The sequence below is a fragment of the Tiliqua scincoides genome, chromosome 8, assembly GCF_035046505.1.
Source record: "Tiliqua scincoides isolate rTilSci1 chromosome 8, rTilSci1.hap2, whole genome shotgun sequence".
Taxonomy (NCBI): Eukaryota; Metazoa; Chordata; class Lepidosauria; order Squamata; family Scincidae; genus Tiliqua; species Tiliqua scincoides.
This window is the reverse complement of record NC_089828.1, coordinates 39,002,822-39,023,490: the sequence shown is the minus strand read 5'-3', so window position 1 is coordinate 39,023,490 and position 20,669 is coordinate 39,002,822. Positions and strand designations below refer to the sequence as shown.

Genomic DNA, 20,669 nt, shown 5'->3' with positions numbered 1-20,669 from the left:
GAAAGTATAATCTTGCCCAGTTAGCCATCACAGTCTGTTGACACCAGCTCTGCGCCAAATAAATAATTTGAGCCCCAGTAACACATGCATACCTTGAAATGATCAACTCTTTCTGGTTCAGCACTGTATTTGTACAAAAGCAACAGAAAGGACATACGGGGGGGATCCCTCTATCTGGAGATCCTGTATGCGCAGTTTCACTTAATCCCGGATGCAGGAGGGCCTCCCACCCTCTGGACACAAGGGGAGCTGTAGGGAGGGTATTTTGAACCCTGCAGATGCCGTGCGTGTCCATCCATGGTCTCGGTGGGCCTCAGAATGGCTGTTTAGACCAGGGGTCTCCAAGTTTTTTGGCCAGAAAGCCGCATCAAATATCTGGCGTGGTGTTGAGGGCCAGAAAAAAAAGTAAATATAAAATTTAAATAAATAAATTAGAGATAGAACTTAGATGAATGAATGAATGAATGGGTTCATTCATTCAACCTCTCTGACCCTCAGAACACCCTCCAGACACAACCAGAGCACAGCTGTGGTCATTTTCAGTTGAGTGGGCCAGAGGTTTTCAGGGGACAAGAAGCTGGCTGTGGGCCGGCTAGAGGCTTGCTGTGGGCCTCACCTGGCCCCTGGGCCGAGGTTTGGAGACCTCTGGTTTAGACCAAAAAAGTCACTTCTGGTTTCTTTTGTAAAACCAAAAGTGATTTTTTTCTACCTTTAAATTGTATTAAGAGGACCTAATATAATATACACTGTAGATACTCGTCTAAAAGGTGAGAAATTTCTACCAATAAATCAGGCATAGATTGACACCTCGTCTAATCTGCGGGTCACTTGGGGCAGGGCTGTTCAGGTGTGTCTCAGCAGCCAGAAGAAACCTGCAGAAGGTTTAAAAGTGTCTGTGAAGCATCTGAGAAATATTCTGAGTGATTACAGAAAGCTTACAAACACACAGTATTGTTTACATTTATCAAGCTTTGTTGTAGAGTCTTCTCAGCAAGCTTGTTAACTCCAAACCCAGAAGAACACACAGTATTATATAAGCACCTTGTTAATGTCTTCAAAAACTGGTGTGGCTCAGATTCATTACCCCCTTTCAATCAGGCTCCAGGGTGATCAGGCTTTGCAGCTCCTTTTCACTCCCCAAGTGAAACTCCTTTTCACTCCCCATCATTCCCCAAGTTTTCCCTCCCCCTCCCCACCACTGACTTATCCGAGGTTCATGGAACATGCCATTAATTTTGGCTGAAAACCTGTGCTCGCCTGATATATGACTTATAGGCGAGTATCTACAGTATTGTACTATAAGGGATTAAAATTGTAATGAACAATAAATTTACAGCATTAATGAATACCATTTCAAAAACAAAACATCTTTAATTGCAGCAAATTATCCTAACACTGAAAGCTAATAAATACTTTCATGCATATAAAAAGTTGGCATTTGTGTTAAACAGGGAGCGGGAACGGCGGGAGCGAGAGCAGCGTATCCAGTTTGTCCGTGAACGGGATGAAAGGCAAAGGCTTCAGCGAGAAGTTTCACTCCAACGGGAGCGCCTCGAATTTCAAAGGCAGCGATTGGAGCGAGAGCGGATGGCACGGGAGCGACTGGAGAGGGAGCGAATGCATATTGAGCAAGAAAGGAGGCGAGAGCAGGAACGCATCCAGCGGGAGAGGGATGAATTGCGGCGACAGCAAGAGCAGCTGCGCTTTGAGCAAGAGCGCCGCTCTGCATTGAGGAGGCCGTATGATACAGATGGGAGGTGAGAGCAATTGGGCTGAGATCCCAAAGACAGAGAGAGTCTCTTGGGAGTATGGGGTGGGGGTAATATGGCTGTGAGAGTAACATTAAAGTAGAACTCCAGTTTCTTTAGAACCATTGGATATAGTTAGATACAGTTATCTTTAGGTTGGAATATGTCTGCAGCTGGTCTTGTTCCCTAAGGGTACCTCTTCTGAAATTTCATTTTTCTCTTTTTGGTTGGATCCTATGTCCTCCCTTAAAACTGTTGTCTTGAGACTTTATCAGTAATTGCACATATTCCCACAGCATGTCCTTGCTATCAGTGGCTTGGATATATGTAATGACCAGAGCAGATCAAGCATCCAGTTGCCACAGAAATTTGTATGCACAAATATCGAAATCCAAAGCAAAGGTATATTCTGAATTATAGAGGAATGGTTGTCTACTTCTCTTCTTTCACTTTAGAACATTGATTGTATTTCTCTCAAACCCATTTATCAATAATTCAGTTCTACATGAAACCTCCCAGTAGTAGATCCAATAGTAGATCTCTTCCCATGATGTCTTGCTTCCCGTGCAATTCAATTGGCACCTCCCATTTCCATCTGAATGTAGACGGTGAAGTGGCAACCATTACCAAGGCAAAAAGCCTTTGCATGAACAAAGAGACTGTCTTGAAGAATTATAGTTTTGCTGTCAAATGGCAGATTTTGGATGGGAGAGATGTATTGCTGTTCCCTGTCATTGCTTCAGCACTTTTTAAGCGGAAGAAATAAAAAGTCTAAGCTGGTGTTGAATTTCCATTTATTGCAGGCGTGATGATTCATACTGGCCTGAAGCAAAGCGGATGGCCACAGATGATCACTACCATTCTGACTTCAGTCGACAAAATCGCTTCCACAATTTTGATCACAGAGATCGTGGCCGGTACCAGAATCATGCAGTGGACAGGTCAGCAACACCCTACCTTTATTATTATTAACAGTACTGATTTTCAACTAAAAGTTCACAAGCGGTTACAGAGAAAAATCAAATAACTAAATGGCTCCATGCCACTCTTGGCACTTCAAATAGAATTGGCCATGTTGTAGAGGCTGGTAAGCCACTCTTGGCTTTGACTATCAGGCTAAGGAATTTCCCTACATCAGTTTTTTTAGTTGTATATTTAAAAGATGTGATGTGTGAATGTGGTAGTGGTTTCAAAACATTTATGCCTACAAATGAGCTTTATTTCCTCAGTAAATGTTTGCAGGGGAGGGACTAGAAATGCGAGAGGGGGTGCTTTGCGCTTACTTTTAAACTAGGTAGATCTACTGGAAGCAGCAGGAGATGCAGGGAGCCCTGCACAGCCCTTCGCAGCACTCCCTGAGGCTTGGAATCCTCAGTAAAAGCAGGCACAAAGCACTTCTGTTTTTGCACAGGGCTCCCCGCAGCTCCTGCAGCCCTACCTACTTGAATGTAAGTGAAAGCACCCCCTGCCCCCCCCTTAGCGATGCGATCCTGGGGATAGTGTCAGTCCCTTCCCCCACCCCTTCACACCTTAAAGGGACAGGGGAAGCATTACACAAACTGGAGGGTCAGGACCCACCAGTTTGAGAACCACTGAATCAGAGAATCAGATGTGTCTTTGTTCTTTGCTTTGTAATGTGTGAAACAGTCTTAAGTTGTTTTACTAATATTAGATGGAAGAGGCCATTATGGCACACACTGGCTTATTGGAAGACTAAGGGTATAAGAATTACCAAGTTCGCCTGTTGCAACAGTGTCTGGCCCTGAAAGGCGGTCAAATAGGACAGGATGGCATTAGCAGTTTCCTGTTAGTTTATTCCAAGAAACCGGGCACACAGCAGCATAACTCTGTTTCAAGGCCTATCCATCTCTGTGTGTAATGTTTAATTCTCTCTTTCTCTATAGGAGAGAAAGTTCAAGAACAGTGCCAGATCGAGATGGACAGGTATGCACTCCTTAAGCATAGAGTTTAACTAGAGTTTTCACAAATGCTTCTGGTCTGGCCCAGGAGGCTCCCACAATTTTCTGTCAAGATCCAAGTCAGCAGTTCCCAGACTGTGTGTGCCACAAGAACAGAATTCATTAAATCAGTATTTCTCAACCAGTGGTACTTCAGGTGGTGTTTAGTGCAGGGGTGTCCAAACTTTTTGGCAGGAGGGCCGCATCATCTCTCTGACACTGTGTCGGGGGCCGGGGGGTGGGAATTTACTTTTCAAGTTTGAATAAATTTACATAAATGAATATATTAGAGATGTAACTTTTATGAATGAATGAATTTTACTGAGCTTTTTTGTAATACACATGAGATCCAGAAAATGGGGGTTGTTAAAATAATTCCTGACGCATATAACATACCTCTTCTTAGGGAAAAGTACAGAACAAACTTAAGAGGAGTCAGAGTGGGCTCCTTCCCCCCCATGCAGGAGCATGTTTTTACTCTCACTCTCCCCCCCCCCCCAATCCTGGCAACAAGCAACAGCAAAGGAACACAGTCAGTCGGAGCTGGTGGGCACCTGCCCCCTCAGGACAGGAGTTTGTTTCTCCTCATTCACACAGAGAAGGGAGCTGCCTGTCTCCCTCTTTCAGTCCCTCCCCCAGCCTGCACCCAGCACCAAACAAACTTAGAAGCAGGCAGAGAGCTATGTGTATTTCCCCATCCCCCACCTTCCTCCCTCCCTGCCAGCAACCCCAACAAGCAAAAGCAGTAGGTTTCCTCCCCATTTAAACATCCCATGAGTTCTTTTTCATGCCCAATCAGATCCACACTTTCCTGGGAGTAAACCCCACTGAGTCTGATCGGATTTACTGCTGAGTAGACATGCTCTCCAGCAGCATTCAAACATCCCACAATTTCTCCCTTGCAGTACCCGCCCCAGCACACGCAAGCAGCACAAATAGACTCACAGTTTCCCCTCCCTCCTCAGTGCCTGCCCCCCCCAAGCCAAACTCAAGTAGGACAAACAGACCCAGGACTTCTCACCCCCATCCGATGCCTGCACTCAGCTGCAGCCTCCCCAGACTAATGGGAGGGTTGTGGGTGGGCAGGGCTCCTGCTCTCCTGTGAGTGCTTAGCCTTTTCCTCGCTGTAGCTTCGAAGAGCAGTCGCGTGGGGGCAGTGAGGGCTCCAGTGGGTTGAGTGCTCATTGGAGATGGGGGGCTCCCTGGAGCCCTGGATTAGGGCCCTCTGCAGGCCGCAAGTGGCCCGGGGGCTGGGGTTTGGGCGGCCCTGGTCTAGTGGTACAGATGGGATCCCCCAGACCCCTGCTGCAAGTCCAACAAGACCAGCAACACAATGCAACAAGCAGTGATAGGAGGCTTGGCTCAGCAGGCAAGTGTGTGCTTTCCTCATGCTTGAAAAAGCCCTCCCTTCCACTCTGAGCCTCTAACCAGTGTTTGTTGCTTTGTGTCTGGCCTCTAATCAGGAGGTAACTGGTAGTGACACCAGTTACTTCCAGTGTGGTACTTACCGAAGTGGTACAGAAGACTGTACAAAGTGGTACAACAGGACAAACATTGAGAAAAGCTGCATTAAATCATTAAGGACTGCTGCATCAAAGTGCCCACTCACCCACGGGATTTGTCACTACATCTCTGCATTAGCTCTTGCCTGCCTCCTTCCCATCATGATTCTACCACCTCTGTATCAGTTGTGACTGAATCATTCAGTTGCTCCTGATTCTACAGAGTTACCTGCTCCAGTATGCTTGGATCAGTGACTTCTGTAGAATCTTCTGTAAGAAAGCATTCCTCTGGTGATTTAGTTCTTGCACTCTATAAATAAACCCATTGAGATATAAGAATGAAGCATGACCTCCAAATGAGGAAAGAGAGTGCTTCTGATATCAGAAGCTTGGAAAATGCTGAACATTTTCTGATACAGAAAGTGTTTTCTGTATTTGAGAAGTGTTTTCCAGTCACATTTTGTGAAGTACAGGTGCAACCTTTTTATACACGGATTTTTTATCTTCAGATTTATCTCAAAGCGATTGGGGGGGGATTTAAAGTCACACACACCTTTGCCTGCATTATGCCACACAGGTGTCTTGCTCTGTTTCAAAGTAGCCCAAAACAATGAAAAAAGGCTGCTCCTCACACAGGCACAGAAATAGCCCTGGAGCCATGGAAGAGGCTCCCTTCCTGCCTTGTGAAGGAACAGATACCTGTAGTCCCTGAGCCAGCAAAAAGGCTGAAGAGGGGAAGCCAAGGGAAAAACCTCTGCAGCAAGGTGGAGTGTTCTTGCCCTCTATCTCTCTCTCTCTCTCTCTCTTTCACACACACACACACACACACACACGCACACACACACACACACACACGTAGGTGCAGTAGTGACAGAGTGGATTGCTTTTTAAAACCCACTGTGTTTGCTTAATTCCCCCCTCCTTCAGACTGAGATGGTGCATTCTCTCTGTGCTCCAAACTGCACAAACAAAGCAGCCCAGGAGGCAAGTCTTCCCAGCAAGCCAAAGCATGAGATTTAGGCTACAATCCAATCCACACTTTCCTGGGAGTAAGCCCCATTGACTAGAATGGGACTTACTTCTGAGTAGACAGGCATAGGAGTGGGCTCACAGGCTACAGTCTGATCCACACTTTCCTGGGAGTAAGCCCCATTGACTAGAATAGGACTTACTTCTGAGTAGAAATGCATAGGACTGGACTCTTAAAAGTATCCCAACTGTGGTGAAAGAAGCTGGGGACAGCAGGCATCAAGGAGGGCTGAGTACAGAGCAGAGGGGGGAGGCGATTGAGAACTGCTGCTACAGTTTCCTTCCATCCCCAAGTGTTAGTCTGTAGCGCTATTAACCTAACTACGCAATTTGCGTAACTCTATGCAATTTGTGTAAAATCACGTTGTTTCTTGGTCTGATTTAGCAAAACACGAATTTTCCCAATCATGATGGGTCAGGGAATGGAACTCCTGCATATAAAAAGGTTCCACCTGTTTGTGTCCCTATTGCATCCAAAATACCTGAGAATGAAACCTCATGTGCAAGACTGAGATTCATGAAAGAGAGAAACATATGACAGGACTGTACAAGGATATGTTTTCTCTCAGCTTACAGCAGTTCTCACTACTGAAGAAATCTTTTTTTTTTTTAAGTTCCCAAAACAAATAGTAGCTAGTCTCTGGGAATTATACGCATCAAAAAGGGAACATGACCCTCTGGTTGTACATGTGGCGAGCTGTCTCAGGGAGAGGCAGAGGTCTGGGTTGTTGTGTCTGTCCAATGGCATGGATATAGCATCCCATTTGATACATCCTTGCTCCAACTTGGATTGGGGAGTTTCATCCTCTTGTGGTTCTCCTTTTCAGCACTACCCTGAGGAGCGGCATGGAGGACCCGATCGCCACTCACGAGACTCCAGGGGTGGCTGGGGAAGTTATGGGTCTGACAGGAGGCTAAGTGAAGGACGTGGACTACCTCCACAGTCCCGGTGAGTGCACTTTGAGGAAAGCAGTTGTGCTGGTGTGATAGTGCCTCTAGATCAAACTGTGTGAGCCAGTTTCAGATGGGTTTCCATTCATTTCAATGTTTTTATTTTAATATATTAGACTTGATGCTGCCATGGTATATGACTGCATTTGGGGAAATGTTATATATCTGTATATCTGAACAGGCTACTATGTATATGCTTTTAACAATGATAGTCAGTGGGACTTACTCCTGGGTAAGTGTGGGTTACAGCCTAGGATTGTTGAAAATTTACCTGCCTAATGATGCCATATTGGGTCATGACATCACTTCCAGTGGGTCCTGACAGATTCTCATTCTAAAAAGTGGGTCCCAGTGCTAAATGTGTGAGAACCACTGCTCTAGATGGTTCCTGGTGTTCTAGTGTAGACCTTGACTTTCCTACCCATAAACAAATCAAGTTATGAGGATTGTAGTTGGAATCAGATCATGAAGTCTCTTGCTTGTGGGTGTCTGCTCTAGAAGAGGTTGCTGTAAGTACAGGATGCACTTTCACCATGAGTCAGGTTCATGGGAAATTACAGGTCCAACCTTCTTATACAAGGATTTTTTATACACAAATTTGATTCAACCTGAATGGCCACTACAAATGAGAAGGAATGTGATAAAAAATGCATCTCTTTAAAATCACAGTTTAAAAAACCGCTTTTCTTATTGTTAGAGAGAGAGTCATGCAAGCAATCATTCCATTCTTCAGCTGAGTCAGGCAAAGGCAGGGGGTCCTGCTAACTGCCTCTCTACACTAGTAAGAAAAGCTGTTTTTAAACCACAGATGTAAAGGAATGCACTCTTTAATTTTTTTTTAAACTGCTTTTATTTAGCACGCTTTATGGTATCCGCAGGGATTCCCAGAATCAAACCCCTGCAAATGTGAGACACAACCTTATTCTTGTGCAAGAAACCTGGAGGGGCAAGAAACCTGGAAGTGGGTCTTTAAATCTATTTTTCTGGGGGTTTTTTATTCACTGGTTTGTTTTTTTTATCCACTACGGTTTCTAGAACGGAACCCTAGCAGATAAGGAGGGGCGACCTGTACTGTTAATGATGCATCTAGATCTCCTTCTGGGTTTTCCTCCCCTGCAGAGATGGACATGACTGGAGTGATCATAGCCACAAGCTTGAAGGGCACCAAGATCGATCCTGGCAGGGCAATGCAGATGGAGGGATGATGGGACGTGACCATGAAAGATGGCAAGGTATGTTTCTGGCAATGTTTTTTCCTAGTTCAACATGGCATCTCAGGTCGGAAGACACATCTCAAGGCTGAGTACACTGCATATTCAGGTTGCAGAGGCTGGGTAAGATGGTGTTCTTGATGGTACATGCATTTGAAAAGGATTCCCCCCTCCCAGTGTGTTCATGGATCTGCTGGCAATAAGTTTCAAATTGTAGCAGTGCTGTTCGTAAGCCCATGTCCTCGCCTCTCATTGGATCCATCAGAAAACAGCACTCTAAACTTTCCCAAGCTGGTTCATGCCCACCTGACAGCGTTGGGAGTGGGTTGATGACCCTTTTGAAGGAGCAGGAGAGTGGATAAGCCTTAAATATTTAAGGATACAAAGTTATGCAGGGAATTGACAGAGTGGATAGAGAGATGCTCTTTACACTCTCACATAACACCAAAACCAGGGGACATCCACAAAAACTGAGAGTTGGGAGAGTTAGAACAGACAAAAGAAAATATTTCTTAGTATGTGGTTGGTCTGTGGAACTCCTTGCCACAGGATGTGGTGATGGCATCTGGCCTGGACGTCTTTTAAAGGGGATTGGACATGTTTCTGGAGAAAAAATCCATTACAGGTTACAAGCCATGATGTGTATGTGCAACCTCCTGATTTTAGAAATGGGCTATGTCAGAATGCCAGATGCAAGGGAGGGCACCAGGATGCAGGTCTCTTGTTATCTGGTGTGCTCCCTGGGGCATTTGGTGGGCCGTTGTGAGATACAGGATAGATGGGCCTATGGCCTGATCCAGTGGGGCTGTTCGTATGTTCTTACGATTAAAGGCTTGAATTGTGCTCAGAAGACTGTAGGAAGTTAGTACAGCCCTTGGAGAACCAGTATTGTATTACGTTTGTGATTTCCCACTTCCTGCCGTTTAACAAAATACAGGAATATATTGGTGTTTTTACCTGCCCTGTGATATCTCTTCATTTTTTAGCTAGCGACAAAGGAGTTGCTGGCCAGTCAGAACCCAGTCATGTGATGAGCAGAGGAGGAATGTCTGGGTAAGAGCTCTCAAATGGTTCTGCTGATCCTATTCCCATGTGAAATTCTTCCTCAATTTGAGGGGATCCCAGATCACAAATTCTGTAAATCTCCAATGGAAAAATTCAGTAGGCTCACAGTGATGGGGGGGAGGATTCAAGAGACTGTCAAGTTATACAACTGTTGACTTGATTTAGAAGAGGGTATTCAAGACAAGACGATGCTCATATGTCTTTCCTCCAGGCCTCCTTTTGAGGTTTTCTGTAATTATCTACATGCCTGTATTTGGGCTACATGTAAAAAGGACCCTTCATGCTGTTGTTGTACTATGCCCAAGTGGGCGTGCACTCTCCTTTCAGGTGCTGGCATTTGTGCCAGCAATGGCTCTTGAACTGGATTCAGGACAAAGAAGGAAAACAGCAAGATAGACAACTAAGGGAGCCTTCTTGCACCAGTGGGTCAAAGCAAGTTGTATCACCTTCCCTGATTCTTATGAAACTTTTTGATCAGGCTTTCTCATTTACCTAAGAAACTGACTGACTTGTTCTTTCAAAAGCAGGCTGCATTCAGCTTTTCTTCCTTGCTGTGATTGCCTCACCTTTCCCTCAATGGCACAAGAGCCAGTTCTGACAGCAGGCTGCTATAGCCACATCTCTGCCCAGTGGCATGGGATCGGTTGCCTCATGGCATTATCCCGTATCACTGGAGTGAGCTTATGTGTGTGGGGGCAAAGTGTAATGGTGCATTTTATCTTGCCCTTTCTCCAAGGAGCTTAGGGCAACAAGAATGGTCCTCTTGCCCCTTTTATTCTCACAACTTTGAAGTAAGTCAGGCTGAAAAATTGAGATTTTATTTTTACGTATGTATTTAAACTCTGCTTTTCTCCTGTAGCTATAAAATATAGCAACCAATTAGTTCTGACTTTTCAGAAAATATATGAATTAAGGAAGGTAGAAAACAAGGTTTTAATCAAAGTGCTACTTAATTCATATTTGTTTGTGATCAAGAGAATGCAGGCTCTTAGGGTGAAAAGGAGGAGGTTAACAGAAAACTAAGCATTTTTGTCCTTAGGCGTGGAGGGTTTGAACAAGGCGAATCAGAGAACACAGCGGTTGAAGGATCTGGTGTACAAGGCGGCTTTGCAAGCCAGGATAGAACAAACCGGCCCAGCGACCCTCGTTTCACCCGGCGTTATTGAAGACTTTCATACAACATTACATTTCTCTGCTTGGTTACCTTGAACTTTTGTCACTGAAAAAGAAAAACATGGCACCTGTCGTAGCTTGCATATGATGTGAACTCTATCTTTTTCTTTTCCAATATGTTATATCTGAACACCACTCAACTGTTACTGAGGAAGCATTCCATTTTCCATAAACAATAAAATCTGTATTTTATTGCACTTGTAGTGAAACCTTTTGTTTCTGATTGGTTTTGCTGGTGTGATGACTTGGAATGCTTGATTGCTCAGGAAACTCAACTGTTTACAGCCCATCCTCTGTGAGGGCAGGGGAAGTTTGGCTGGGAATAAAACATCTAATACTGAGTACTTGGAAGAAGTCCAAAGGACAGGGACTCCAGAGTTAAGGATCCAAAAGTGGAGAGAGCAAAGTAGGTATGTGTGGTTTTTTTTCCATGTTTTGCTGTATTTTATACTGTTTTGTGTAATTCATCTGGCCCCAGGTAGCCCTACCAAATTTAACTCATAGTGAGGTTTCATTTGCACGGCAGAGGGAATTTTGTTCGCTTGTTCCTGGGGTGTCTGTGACTTAATGTTGCATCCCTCTTGATTTGGGATGCAGTTTCTCCCTGCCCCAAATCTTTTGAAACACTGGGAGTTAGCCAAGTGGTTTTCTTTGGGAAGAAATGCTGAAGGTGGTGTGTTGCAACCAAGCAAGCTCTTATACCAGCAGGCAGCCATGACAATGATTTGAAAGGCTTCTCAACAGCTTGTGAAGAACATGAGGGAGGGAGCAACTCCAGGCCGGAGGAGGGGGAAATTAGGACAAAACAATTAAAATTGTGGCCACCCTTTGAAAATTCCATGTGTTGCAGCATTTGCAGAAATGTTATGTTTCACTAAATGCAAATATGTATCAATTGAAAGAGAATTTAATGCTGAATTAAATCCAAAAAACAGTTCAAATATCTACAGTACAAAAAAAGTTATGCTGTGAATCTACGCTGATAAATCTACACTACTATCAGTATTTAGTAGGGTAGCCTTTGTTTAAAATAGCGATGTCTCCTTGAGCCAACAAGTGGCAGGATTGTTGTATTATGTTGACTCAATGCTGAAATTGCAAGGCAAGTAGCAATCGGATCATGACCCACGGTTTGGCAAACACTGCTCTAGATGTACCAAGGACATACTGTGTTTTACTTCTGACACTTACTTATACTTTTTTTATTCTAATTCCACATTTTACTGGGTCACAATTTAAAACAACTTGGATGGATGTCAAGATTTTAATTTTCAGGAAGTGTTTAATACTTTCAGGATTTGGGCAATACTTCATAAAATACAAAATCTGTTGGATTACTCTGAAATATTTTAATTCAATATTTCCATGTTCTGGCTTAAATAATTTTATGAACCTCAATCTGCCTGTATTTTAGGTGGTGCGTCACTATGCCAAAGGTTTTCTTTGCCAAAGGTTTTTTTTTCACTGAAGTCGTCTTTCTAGGTTAATGGGAAATCTGTGTGTCATGAATATTTACATGTTAGGCCTAGGTTAGCATGTGAAGCCTGAACCAAACTAAGTCAGTAACGGAGAAGTGGCTAGCAGTTGCTAGCTGCAAGAATAAACAAACAAAAAGATTGTTGTCGCTCCTTTGCTAGCCAGAAAGGACAGACAACAAGAATTACAACCCATTGGAATGTTTAACACCTCAGTAGACTGAGAGGCGCCTGATCAAGCGGAATGGAATGCAGCTATGGATCTCCAGTTGGGAGGGGTAAAGAACTATGAGGGGCTAGCAACCAGGCCAACTTTAAGAAGATTTTGTCCTCAAAAGTTTCTGATTGGACAGTCACCAAGTATGAAGTCACCTCAGCACTATTAGCATAAGAAGTATAATAATGAGTGCCCCAAGGGGTGTGTGTGTTCCTTCTTGTACAGAGTTTTTGGGTGCAACATCCTGCACGCTTGTGAGCTCCAATTGTCCACCATGGGCACCTGGCCTCACAGGTAGCCTGGAGCTAAAAGATCTACAAGAGAAGCTGACCCAGGTGAGAGATAGGGATTAATAGAGATAGCCAGCTAGCTTTATTATTTTATTGCTGATATGTTTCCTAGATGTTTATGCCTCTAGCATTTGCTGCCTTATGTACTTAATAAACTAAAATCTGTTTTGCTAAGTTATTCATTGTTGGGGACAAAGGTTCAGAATCCTGCCTAGCCATTCAGCAAGCTACCAAGTACTCATTGAGGTCTAGTAACTTGAGGACTGAAGCTTTAATTGGAGAAAGTGCTCAGTGCCTGCAAGGGATAGAATTAAGCCTAGAGGGTCTCACTGTCCCTTGAGGGCTTTAGGGTTCGAGAACCAAGAACTCTGAGCACACCAAGCCCCCCTAAGTTTGTGACATGGTGGCCTAGCGCTGGGATTTTGACTGAACTTTGTTCCCAAAAGTGGTTAAGGCAAACCTCTACAAAGATTTCAGTGGTTTGTTATTTTGGCAGTAAGGGCTGTTCTGCCTCAGCAACATTAAGCAAAAGTAGCATAGAGTAGAAGACTGCTGTCTTCTGAACATGATGTTCAGAAATCAGTTGCTTGATTTTCAAGAGGTGGAGACCAATGTCAGTCAACATACTGGATTTCCAAGCCCTAGTAGAAGAGGCTAACAGATATGAGTCTGTACCACCTATGACCATGGAGGATGAGAGGCCCCTGAGAGGACACTCAGGGATGTGCTGAGCTCAACTCGTGGAGGAAGAAAGACAGTGGTTCAAAGTACATGCGTCATGGAGTACAGAGAACCAGAGCAATCCGCAGAGGCACAACATGCCAAGTTCGGCTGCCAGCAGGTCTGCTCTCAAATTTCAACAAGAGTTGGAGTGAGAAAGTTTTGCAGAAAGTGATGAGGACCCTTGGATGTTGCTCATGGGAAGGAACTATTGTAAAAGGACAAAAGGATGAGTGGCCTGCCATGCAAAAGCCAGCATCGCGTTCCACGGTAAGAGCACAACAGACATCTGAGCCTGCTGTTGTGGACCCTGTGTTGCCAGCGGCAGTGCAAACAGTTTCCACACCATCTCCACCCACTCCTGCACCAACAGCCCCACCACCAACACATGTGGCGGGGGATGGGAATGCTGCTAGAGCTTCCCAGGAACAGCAATGCCCTCTGCAGGAGACTGGGCTACAGTTATTGCCATGCAGCAGCGCCTCATAGAAATGCAGATGGAGGATCGGAGAGGAAAAAGGAAGCATCTCAGAGCAATGGGACCAACACGTTTCCAAGGTACGTCCCTGATGGGGATGCGATGTCTTATCTTGCTATGTTTGAACAAGCATGTGAGGATGAGCAAGTTCCTAAGAAGTTATGGCTGCGTGTACTCCGTTCACAATGTGTGGGTATAGAACTAGCATATACACTTGCAGGACTACGTAAAGAACAAAGGCACAATTACAAACTGTTTAAGTCATTAGTCAAGGAGAATCTGGCCATAAATGAGCAAATGGCAAGGCAGAAGTTCTGCAATGAAACCAGATGAAACATATACTAATTTCCAACTGTGTTTAGAGAGAGTTTTGACAATTTGGGCAGAGACTGCAAGAGCAGAAACAGCAGCAGTGGAGAGAGTTGATGGTGTAAACACTTTTTCTCATATTTACCGCCAGCATTGTCAGACTGGGTAGCTCAAAGACAGCCTGCCACCGCTCTGCAAGCTGCAAGAATCGCAGATGAAATTGCATCATGAAGGCAGCATCAATGAGCCAGCATCAGAAGCCAACCAAATGGGCAGCCTAAAAGCTTTCAGCAGCAAAGAAAGGAGGGGGAGGTGAGCAGCAGAGATCCTGGCCAGCCAACAAAGAAACAGTCGTTGCCAGGCAACCAAAGCCAGCTGACTTCTGCAAATTCCCAGGAAATACTATAAGTAAACTGTTAGGGCCCTGGGTAAAGCTTGTTGCAGGATATGCCCCAAAAATTAGCTTGTTGCAGGAGCCCAAAAATTAGCAAGAGAAGACCAGCCTTAAACAGACTGCTTTTAGCTGCAGCAGGCCCCTGAGGGAAGATAGGGAGGGGCCAGGCCAGACCTCCCTTGGGAGAATTTCCCAAGTACTTGTAAGCGCCCTAGTAGGGGGAGGGAGGAGTGAAACCATCTCAGAAAACAATAGAGAAAACTCTACCTGTTGCTATGGCAACATATTGGTCTACAGAGCCACTGCCAGGATGCTAAGTATTGGAGATGGACAACTTAATTTTCCAGGAGCAGCAAAAATGGGTGAATGACAAGCAAAAGCAACCCATTTCACTGTGGAGGAAAAATTCAAACCATAGGGTATGAAGATTTTGGCAGTGACTTTTCATTCGTTTCTCAAGAGTTGTTAGACTCTTTAGGGAATGAAACAGCACAAAAATCCAAGTATTGTACAGCCGTATATTTGTTTGACTCACTAATTCCCCGCTTCTATAAGTTAATAACTTTAAATTGTGAGTATAAAGCAGAACCCTACTTCTTTCTAGTTCATGCATCTAGCTCTCCTTCAGTGCTGATTGGGTCAGACCTAGCGTTCACAGATGAACAAGCATGAAACCAAGCAGAGGGAACAGATATCCTGGGCTGTACAGTCTGTACAGACCAGAAGTCAACTAAAAATGCAACAACAGCCAGCTAACGAGTCTGATGAGACTGACCTCCAATTGCCGGGAAGTATCAGCCTTACAGTGCTTACAAGACCCTGAAAAAAAGCAGGTTTATTGCAGCCACTAAATCCGACCCTGCCTTAAAAGACTGGGTGGAAAAAGCACAGAAGGGGGAGGGAGAGTCCGAAGATGCTCATTTCTTCTTCCAGAATGATTTGCTCTATAGAAGTTATGTGTTAGCCGGCACTGCCCCCTCGTGGTAAAGGAAAATACAGCTTGTAGTTCTAACTCCATATAGAAATCTGGTGTTACAGCAAGCGCATGATTTGTTGTTTGGAGGGCATATGGGTCAAAAAAGAACTTATCACAGAGTGACTGAGTTCTATTGGCCAAAATGCAGGCAATCAGGCAAAGAGTACATTAGGAGCTGGAAACATGCCAAATTGTTGGAAGAAATGCAGATGAAGAGGCAAGGCTTGCAACAAGTAAAATTTTTCAAGCTTGTGATGTAGTCTGCTACTTATCTTTCATATCCTGTAATGAGCTGGAGACAAAAAATTTCATTACACTCATTGACCTTTGGATGCCCTGTACATAGCTTGAAAACAAATCTTTTTTTTTTTTTTTACATTAAGCTCACGCCAAAAGCTCAGCTCAACCTCAATGTAGCAGCAGCCACCTGTCAACACCATGGCTAGAAGCAGAAAACACAATAATACAAGTCTGAAAGGAGGGGGTGGCTTGACTTGTGAATGCCCTGGGAACAACTTGGGGGGAGGCTCTATGGTTGGCAACCTTCAGTCTCGAAAGACTATGGTATAAGCCTACAGCACCTGGTATTCCCAGGTAGTCTCCCATCCAAGTACTAACCAGGCCTGACCCTGCTTAGCTTCCGAGATCAGACGAGATTGGGCATGTGCAAGGTAACAGTTGCTGTTGGTGAGGCTCTATGTGATGATACATTGCTATCTGCTGCAAACCTTGTTGAGTCCCTTTCTGCAGCCTGAGAAATGTACCATCCAAGTACTTTTGCTCACCTTGTCTTTTGCTGGACACAGATTCCTTCAATAAAGCAAGGGTGCACCAGTTTGACTTCTGTAGAACCTGTAAACAGCCTTAGGGTGGGGAAAAAAACTTGGTATTGTACATAGAGCTGCCTAATCTGTTTTGCTGCCTCAGAGTAAGAAACAAACTCATCAGCCTGTCATTTGGTGGAAACTGAAGTCTGCAGTGAGGCAAACCTAGAAATTCCCCCTGAGAAACCTGCACATTGCTGTAAGCATAAGTTTTCAATAAAGAACTCTGTTCAATGTGATGATATTGAGGGGGTGCTTATTTCTTTTGCAGATACCTCTGTGTACCTGTTTCACTGAGAGGGGGTGATTGTTAGTCATTTCAGATGTGCTTGTAAGAAGTTTAGCCTGGCATCTTCATCCAGTTTCATTGCTGGTGTGAGGCTACTGAGGACCTGAAACTCTGCTTGCTCTAACCCTAACTCTAATCTGATAACATGACAATAGAGGTGATAAAATACCTTCTCACTGAAGCTAGATCCTGAAACTGAGGCTGATTTCACATTGTGCTCCCCAAATGTAACCAGGTTATAACCAGCACAATTTGCCCAAGCAACAAGAGGAAATTATGAAAAGTAAAAATATGACTGAGTCTTGCAGGTTTTCTAAATTTCTCCAGCTGTTGCATTTGCATGCAAGTTCCAAAATTGATTACAAGCTTTTCAGCCAAGTCCTGGACCTCCTTCTGGTGGAGAACCGGGACAAACACAAAGTGCTCCCCGTGACCTGTGAGGACACTAGCAAGTCTGGCACGTCCTTTAACTCCTTTCATTCCATCTTTTGTCCCAAAGACACCCCTGCCTGAAAGCATAGATGGGGCAAATCCAGATACTTCCCTAAGGGCATTCCTTCCACAGGAGGTGAGTCTACCTCCCTGGTAAGTTCAGCAAGTTCGCTCACCTGTCCTGATGCCAGGACACAGTGGGGAGGGGGGGCTCCCAATAGACAACCCTCTTCACCCCCCAGTGGCACAGGGTCACCTCAGATGCCTCGGTCCTGGAGATGGTAACCAAGGGGTTTGCCGTAGAGTTCAGAACCAAGCCCAAGAATCACTTCTGAAAGGTGCCATTATCCAGGGACCCCCCAGAAGCATCAGGGCTTGCAGGATGCCATGCAACACCTATTGGTAGAGATGCAAAGGCCTGGAAAAACAGAAAAATTCCCCCCAAAAAACTTTTTTTCCTGAAGCCTTTTTAATTTTTTTCTGAAAAAATGAGAGAAAATTGAATATGGAATGTTTTATTTTAACATGATGAATAAAATGTTTTAAGACAAGGTGTTCAAATATTTTCCAAATCATTTCTAAAAAATACATATGGTATCAGATTATTCTGATTTCTGTGCGCTGAGGACAAGCAAGTCACATTTAGGACTTGATGTTGGGAAGGTACTTTTAAATGTTACAAACTATAGAACATCTTCAGGGATTTGGTTCAGGAATGCAATCTGGGATTCTGCCAAACATATTCCTCCTGCAACATGGTGGCAAGGTCTTTGCACAACACAGTCTCTGAGTCCTTTTCTCGCCTTCTTCAGATTCCTCCATCTTCTGCAGCATGTCTATGTTTGGAATCTGTTCTATGTTTGGAAACACAGTAAATCAAGAAATAAACTGATGTGAAAGTGTAGAGAAGCTTGTTTCAATCTCGGCAAACCTTCAGTTTTTAGCAATCCATAATAGCTGTGATAATGACAGACACAACAGAGTAGCTGCAGAAGCAGATTGGTAGTACTGGCTGCCACCGGATCCTGCACGCTTAGGGCTATTGCAGGCAGCACCTCAGGAGAAGGGGACTTTTCTCCTGGGTAAGGGAAGGAGCCCCGCAATGGGAAAGCTGTTTGTGCAGGGCGCCGAGCCTTCCATGAACAGACAGGATCCGGTGGAGCAGAGCTCCCACCGTCCCCCTAGCATGCCTCCCACCACCAGCAGAGGCTGGGCGCCCAACCCTGCACTAGCCCAGCACTAGTCTAGCAGCACTAAGCCCAGGATTGGGCTCTGACACTGATCATTACACCTCAGAAAATGATTCTGATTAGATTCAGATTCAGATTCAGACACCTTTATTAGGCATTATTGAGCATACAACAACAACAACAAAAACATACAAAAGTGCACAAGCATAACATAGCAAACTACAAATATCACCTATAACCAAACACTTCAGAGAGTAGGGGCACGCTTCAGATTAGTCGCCACGATTTGTGAGATAAATTTAGCTATCTGAGAAACAATGTCAAAATCAGTGGAGGCTAATAAAAATTGCAATCTAGCAAAATCCTCAGCAAGGGTGTTAAGGGGAAATTGAAGGGCCAGACATTTCCTTCTGGCCTCATTGTGAAGCGGACAATGAAGAAGAAGGTGATCTAACGTTTCTACAGCCCGCTGAGGACAGGGACAAATTCTTTCCTGGAAAGGAATGCCATTAAATCTACCCCAAAGAACAGAAGATGGAATAGAATTACAACGGGCCATAGAAAAGGCCCTTCTAATCTTTGGGCATTCCAAAATATAGAGATAATTGGGAATTTCGCCTACTTTAACTGGTAAGTGATAAAATAAAGGTGAACAAGTTTTATTGGCTGCAGATAAAATATTGGAGGAGTGACTATCCAGGAGTCTCCCTTTAATGAGCCTAAAAGCCTCGGCTTGGGGCAAATGACCAAGTAAGTCAGGCTCAACTCCCAATTGTTTTATTTTTGCACTCCAAAGTTTATCAGAGAAGTAAGGGTCAACAAGGAGGTGATATAAAAGAGTGTTAGGGTCAGAATTATAGAATATTTTGAGCCAAAATTTAATCGCTCTAATCCACGCAAGTGTTTCAAGTTGGATTTGGCCTGATTCAAGACAGAGCACCGCATAAGACACACACCGGGGCAAACCCAGTGTGCTTCTTAAGAAAGTTGATTGAATCTGCTCTAGTGAATTATTGAATGACCCAATCCAAAGTGGAACCCCATGTAATAATTGGGGGGAGCATTTCGCATTGAAGGCCTTCAACGCCGCCGGAATAAACTTGCCACCTTTACTGTGAAAGAAGCTGACAATGGCTTGCGAAGAGGCTTTAGCAAGAGAACGAGCCATATAACAATGGGACGTCCATGCTAAATTGTACGCAAAAAGAATGCCCAAATATTTAAATGTTTTAACCTGTTCTATAATTTGGCCATTGAATCTCCAAACACTTGGACTCCAGGATCTTCCAAAAACTATAATTTTAGATTTGGTATAGTTAATTTGTAACTTGTTAGCACAAAAAAATTCTATACACTTACCGATCAGACGTTTGAGACCCAGGCTAGAACGGGATAAAATGACCGCATCATCAGCGTAAAGTAAAATTGGAACCTGCAAATCCCCCAACCTAGGGGGGTGACCGTCAACAGTAGCCAGGGAAGGAGCCAGGTCATTTAAAAAAAGATTAAACAGTGTGGGAGCCAGCACACAGCCTTGCTTCACCCCCTTGTTGGTGGGGAATTCATCAGTATAGTTGCCTCCTGGGGTGTATCTGACCTGGGCAGATGTGTTGGAATATAGGCCCCGAATAAGAGCAAGTAGTTTAGAATCTAGCCCCATACTAGCTAGTTTTGTCCATAAGAGATTTCTATTCACATTGTCAAAAGCCCCTTTAAGGTCCAAAAATGCGACAAAAAGTTTTGATTTCATTTGAATAGAATACTTTTGTGCTAGATGTTGAAGAATAAGGGCATGGTCCATAGTGGATTGCCCCTGTCTAAAGCCTATTTGTTCTATACCCATGATATTAGAATGGGTAATCCATTAGGTAAGGCGCTGAAGAAGAAATTTAGCGTACAACTTACCAACTACAGAGATAAGACTAATGGGTCTGTAGTTATCCGGCTTACTAGGGTCGCCTTTTTTAAAAATGGGAATCACTGTGGCTTTAAGCCAAACTTTAGGGAAACAACCAGAGGCATTAATGGATGAAAAAAGCGGGGCGAGAATAGATGTCCAGAACGAAGGATCTTCTTTGAGCCAGATGGTAGGAATGGCATCAGGCCCCGGAGCCTTGCCCGACTTTAAGGCTACAATTAAATCAAGGATTTCCTCTTCCGATACGTCACACATTTTAGGAATTTTTAGGAACACATTTTAGGAATTTTAATATAATTATTCAGAGAACTTTTTTACAGTCCGGTAGCCAAATGCTTTTCAATTCTAAACCTCACAAGCAATCTGTTCCAACTAGGAGATCGTCTTCCAGTTCTCAAACAAATGTTTCTTCCAGGATCCCCTCATGCAATTTAGTGCACAACATTAGTCGAACCTCACCTGTGGTGGATCCTGTGGATACAGGTATTATGTCCATGAAATGTCAACATACGAAGACCCT

The 20,669-nt window shown here is 44.2% G+C and overlaps 2 protein-coding genes and 1 pseudogene across 2 annotated transcripts in view; 2 read left to right on the top strand and 1 right to left on the bottom strand.

Annotated features, from left to right (window-relative positions):
- Window positions 1-10,834, top strand: part of LOC136659468 (scaffold attachment factor B2-like) — a 51,858-nt gene extending 41,024 nt beyond the window's left edge. Inside the window, exons 14-20 of the mRNA XM_066636694.1 lie at window positions 1,452-1,757; window positions 2,552-2,689; window positions 3,653-3,692; window positions 7,065-7,186; window positions 8,308-8,420; window positions 9,386-9,452; window positions 10,504-10,834. Coding sequence (XP_066492791.1) covers window positions 1,452-1,757; window positions 2,552-2,689; window positions 3,653-3,692; window positions 7,065-7,186; window positions 8,308-8,420; window positions 9,386-9,452; window positions 10,504-10,630 — 913 coding nt within the window. The 3' untranslated portion in view covers window positions 10,631-10,834. The remainder of the gene's footprint in view (window positions 1-1,451; window positions 1,758-2,551; window positions 2,690-3,652; window positions 3,693-7,064; window positions 7,187-8,307; window positions 8,421-9,385; window positions 9,453-10,503) is intronic.
- A 101-nt stretch (window positions 10,835-10,935) lies between these two features.
- TINCR (TINCR ubiquitin domain containing) overlaps window positions 10,936-20,669 on the top strand; it is a 49,072-nt gene continuing 39,338 nt past the window's right edge. The window contains exon 1 of the mRNA XM_066636700.1: window positions 10,936-12,664. The gene's annotated coding sequence lies outside the window, so the exon portion shown is untranslated. The remainder of the gene's footprint in view (window positions 12,665-20,669) is intronic.
- LOC136659506 (5S ribosomal RNA) lies at window positions 16,066-16,185 on the bottom strand (annotated as a pseudogene).